Raw genomic sequence first — 5,172 nt, 5'->3', positions numbered from 1 at the left:
TTAGTCCCTTCAAGTAAGAACAAATGTGAAATCCACAACCTATATCAAGGACCTAAGAACTAGCATGTGATGAGTAATTAGATTGAATAGTGTAAACACCTACAAAGGAGGGCTTGATCTTGCTAGCCTTTATGTCTTGCAAGTACTTGGGGAAACTTCATTTCTAGTGCCCTTTTTTCATGACAATGGTAGCAGTTAACATCCTTCGGATTGGAAGAGGGATTAGCAGAACCAGCTTTGGCCCCACTAGAAGAGGGTCCATCAAGAGACTTTCCCTTGCGACTCTTGCAGGGAGCCTTCCTCTTCTTTCCCTTCCCATGTCCGATTGCCAGTATAGGGGCAGAAGTAGTAGTAGTAGGTGTAGACACAACTGATTTGCCTTTCAGGTTGCTCTTTGCAGTCCTCAGAAGGCCTTGAAGCTTGCTAAGAGTGACCTCCTCCTTGTTCATATGACAGGTCATACGAAACTGATCATAACAAGAAAGTAAAGAGTGTAGAATTATATCTATGGCCAACCTTTCATCAAAATTGACATTCAACTTAAGCAAGCGGTCCATGAATCTCTGCATCTTTTGCAAATGGGTCGTGATGTGTAACACTCGTGTTTCTAGCCTAGGCATTTATATTGAGGTGATAGTCTAGGTTAACCTTTGTAACTCATTTTGAAGAAATGAAAAGGAATTATGTGAATATTATGTGAATTATGTGTTTTATGCTTAATTATTAGGGCTTAATTAATTAAGAATAAAAATAAGCGTCAAAATTAAAGTGTGAGATAAGCCCAATATCTTTACATAAAGTTGTAGTGGTCGAAACAAGGATTTCGGGGATATAAAGAATACAAAAATCCGAGTTATAACGAAGAAGTTATGACCTGTCGAAGTTTCGCGACAAAACCGACACGGTGCTGAATGTCATAAAAAGTGAGTTTTTTATAAACTACTTTTTAGCCTTAGTTATCTAAATGAAATTCATAGTATTCTTTAAACCGAGAAGTTCGATAAAAAGAACGCCCAAATCTGACTTCGTATGAGGAAGTTATGATTTTTCGAAGTTTTAACTTAGCAGTAGACAGCTAAAAACTCGAATTTTAGATAGAGCGATTTTTAGCCGACACAACCTAAACGAGAATTGAAGGTCTCGTCATTTGTAGCACAACCGTAAAAAGTCTGACGGAAACGGACGTCGGATAAAAAAGTTATGAATTTTTAACGAATTTCTTGTCCCGGTCTGTTAAAAATAATAAAAAAAAAATTAAATTCAAAATTAGCCGACGAAGTCTAAACAGAAGTTGTAGAGTGTAATTTTAGCTACGCGTGCATATAAAGAACGTCAAAAACGGAGCTCGTATGCGAAAGTTATGGATTTTAGAAGATTTAGTGCGAAAATCGAGAAAATTCGCATAGTCACACTTTGCCACTTCACCCTCGCTAAAAGAGTGCCACATGTCCCGCTGAGTCACCGAGCTGCTGAGTCATGCGAAGCCACGCGTTGGATCCTGATTCGACCAAGGAGGAGGCCCAATCCGAAGCAGCCAGCTCTCCGGCCGAAGCTTCGCCCTGTTGCCGCGTGTTCCGAGCCTCGCATAGCCTAGCTCCGAGCCTCGCACATGGGTCACGAGTCCGCGGTCCAATCAGAAGCTGCCACCAAGTCCCTCGCACCTGCGCACCCTCGCCTGCGGACCCCACCACCGAAGCCGACTTCGGATCCTATAAATAGAAGGGGACCTGCGAGCCTTCTCGGGCAGAATTGAATAATTGCCATTTTTCACCCCTTTCTTCATCTTTTCTTCACCTTAACCTTGCCCGAAGCCCCGGTATCGATTGTAAACCACATAATACTCTACGAAGTGCCCGTGAAGCCCGTAAAATTTATCTTTTCGGTTTCGAAGCCCGACTTTTACAAAGCCCGGTTTCTCAATAAAACTCCCGGTTTTATTAGAATCGATCGTTTTAGGAAACGAATTGCTGCCCGATTATCATCAAATCATGTGAGTGTGTAGTTACTTTCAATTTACACATAGATATGAAGTATTTACCTTGAAATACGTGTTATGTGTAAATAGGTTAATTGTTTATTTGAGGTGGTTGTTGAATTGATGTTTTATACAAGTTTTAAACTGTATATGCTTTTTATCTACAAAATATGTTGGGTAGAACATGGGTAGATGAAATAGTTGATGTGTGTTAAAATGGTGAGAGGCCTCGATGTTGTTGTTGTTGTAGTCATCTAGCGGAGTATAGATGACGACCACAGACTTTTCTAGACAGTCCAGTGGAACACTAGCAGGTTCGCAACTTGTAGGTGTTGATGAATTAAATGTTCATTGGCGTACTCCACCCCCCTCATGGTTGCCTTTAGGACATGTATGGCTGAGGAAACCCCTTAGCAGTAATGTCCATCCCGATGATAATCCTTAGGCTAGGTCCCTTGTGATAGGTGCTTAGGGACGTAAAGTGAGGATAACGGGAATAGGTAATCAGGGTTATTGTTGATTGGTGAACTTAATAAGTATATTATTATTGTGGGTTGAAAACCCTATATGCTCACCAGACTCCCAAGCCTGACCCACTCAGTTTTTATGATTACAGGTAGTGGACCCCGAGCATAGTCGGAGGACGACGAGAGATTTTTGGATTATAGGCCAGTAGTTGTAAATAACTGTTGAAAGGCTTATAATGTCTTTTTTATGCTTTTGATCTGTATCGGAACATGACATCCTGATGTTTTGATATATATGGAAAATATATACCTTCTTAATGAAGGGTTTTGATAAACTTTTATCATATGTTGTTTGGGGACCAATTCCGCAACATCTTTTAAAAAAAATTCTTTGATTTTATTTTAAAAAGCATAAATTAAATCGGTCTTTTTTGGCCGAGAAATTAGAGGATGTCACATGATGGGTTCACCATCCTTCATTTTGGTTGTGATCATGGAGGCAATGATCTCATACCTCTCCTGCCGAGCACTTTGATGATATCTTTCCATCAAATCTTGATACATTTCAAAAGGATAGTAGTCCTCATAGGACTTCTGCAGTTCAGCAATCATGGTTGCAATCATTAGACACGACACCTTTGTCGCATCCCTCTCATGAGTAGTGTGTTCAACGATTTGTTCGGGACTAGCAGTGGCAACATCAATATCCTTTAGCTCTTTGTCTAGGACATACTCTTTGTCATCATAACGAATAGTCATTCAGATGTTTTGAGTCCAATCATTGAAGTTCGAACCATCGAAAATGACCCATATGTTTACCGAACAATTTCTTTAATTGTAAATAATTATTAAATTAATTAAAAATAAAATAAACAAGACAATACAAACTTTTTACGTATGAATTCATTCCTACACGACCAAACATATAACAAAAACATAAAATAAAAACTATAAGAGTTAATAAAAAAGTTAAAAAAAATTAATGGACCAATTATTCAAATTATCCAAAACCAAATGGACTATTCCTGTAACTCTAAACTTAATTAATTATTAAATTATTATCATTAATGGAGTTAGTAGTGACACAGGAGCAATTTGTGATTCTTTACTTGGGGTAGGGCTACATTCGTAAAACGGCATCTAAGCTCAGAAGCACTTATTATAATCAGATCTTTTGACTAAGGATAAACAAATAAGATTCGAAGAAATGCAGGATATACATTCGTTTGAGAGCAGCGGCGGAGGAGATGCGTTGTTCGCCGGAGGAGGAGACAGACGGTATCGGCACCACCACCAGGATTTGAAGTGTCCACGTTGCGACTCTTCAAACACAAAATTCTGTTACTACAACAACTACAACCTGTCTCAGCCACGCCACTTCTGCAAAAGTTGCCGGCGATACTGGACAAAAGGCGGTGTACTCCGCAACGTTCCCGTCGGAGGCGGCATCCGTAAAGCCAAGCGCTCAAGCAAGCTAAAATCTAAGATTAGCATCCCTTTCTCCGACGCCGTCGCCGCCGAGCGCAAGTCTTCGAATTCAGAAAACTCAAGCAGCGACAGCTCAACGCCGAATAGAACGGCAACAAGAACGACGAGTATTACCACGACGGATGCCTCAGGGAGTAATTCTACAAACTCAACCCCGGCGATGATGCTTAATTTTAATGAATCATCCAGACGATTCTTCAATATCCCTCAGTCTTCTACTCCAATCACTACCTTCGATCCTATAATGGTGAACAACCCATCAGCTGGAAACAAGTCATCGGAGATCGGAGCGTTTACCAACATGATGACCTCATCGACGGATCAGTTATCCGACATTCCATCCTTCCAGTTGCAGCCGAAGAACACAGAGGATGTCGTTGGGAATCATAACTGTAACCAGATTCAATGGACGGTGGAAACAATGGGGTTCATGGACCAGGCGGCGGACATTGAGTTATCCATTTATGGAAGCAGGAGAAACAACGGTGGAATTGCAGGGATAGAAAATTGGCAACACAGTACAGATGAAGGTCTGTTTGATCTAACAGGAAACTTAGATCAATCTTACTGGAATCAAAATCATTGGAAGGATGACGACCATAACCAGTATCATCTTAATTACATTCCTTAACGTCAAGGTAACTTCACAAGATCCAAAATATAGTATGCATAATTTTTATTTGTTTATTTTTTTGTATGAAAAGATGTTTTGGGTTTAACATTTTTGTTACTCCAAAACAATTAACGTTATTATATTTGTAAGTTTGATGAACTTGCAAATGGTGGACAACAAGAATTATATGTTGAAGATATATTATTTAGTTGTTTATTTGTTATTACAAGTACTGTGGGGAATATATTAAAAATAACATAGGGAATAAAACAACTATCATATGAGATATTTGAAGATATCGTGGTGTATATTACCTATGTAAGCAGATATTTATTGAGATCCATGACATCGGATTAGAGAAGAAAGGGTGAAGAGAGTGAGAGGAAGAGAAAGAAAACTGATAGTGATGATATTTTCTTATGTATTTAACAAGAAAGTGACAAAAAAAAAAAAGGCTAACAATCCTGATATGATGGATAGAAAAGAAAAATCAGACATAAAGTTTATTATTTAGGAACTACGAGTGAGAATTATACTATTTGTATTTTAGAAAGGTTAGGGTGCGTTTGGTTGTGGAAAATTTTCTAGTTTTCTAGAAAAATTTTCCAAGAAAAATGGAAATTTTGAAA

At 38.9% G+C, this 5,172-nt stretch overlaps 1 protein-coding gene across 1 annotated transcript; it reads left to right on the top strand.

Annotated features, from left to right (window-relative positions):
- The first annotated feature begins 3,619 nt into the window (after positions 1 to 3,619).
- LOC145062104 (dof zinc finger protein DOF5.4-like) lies at positions 3,620 to 4,772 on the top strand. Its single transcript, XM_079009771.1, has one exon. It carries the CDS (start codon positions 3,650 to 3,652, stop codon positions 4,559 to 4,561), a length of 912 nt encoding a protein of 303 aa, XP_078865897.1. The 5' UTR covers positions 3,620 to 3,649; the 3' UTR covers positions 4,562 to 4,772.
- Positions 4,773 to 5,172: the final 400 nt, after the last annotated feature.

The sequence above is a fragment of the Lactuca serriola genome, chromosome 1 (assembly GCF_051521515.1).
Source record: "Lactuca serriola cultivar US96UC23 chromosome 1, Lser_US96UC23_V15, whole genome shotgun sequence".
NCBI classification, from domain to species: Eukaryota; Viridiplantae; Streptophyta; class Magnoliopsida; order Asterales; family Asteraceae; genus Lactuca; species Lactuca serriola.
This window is presented reverse-complemented; position numbering and strand designations above follow the sequence as displayed.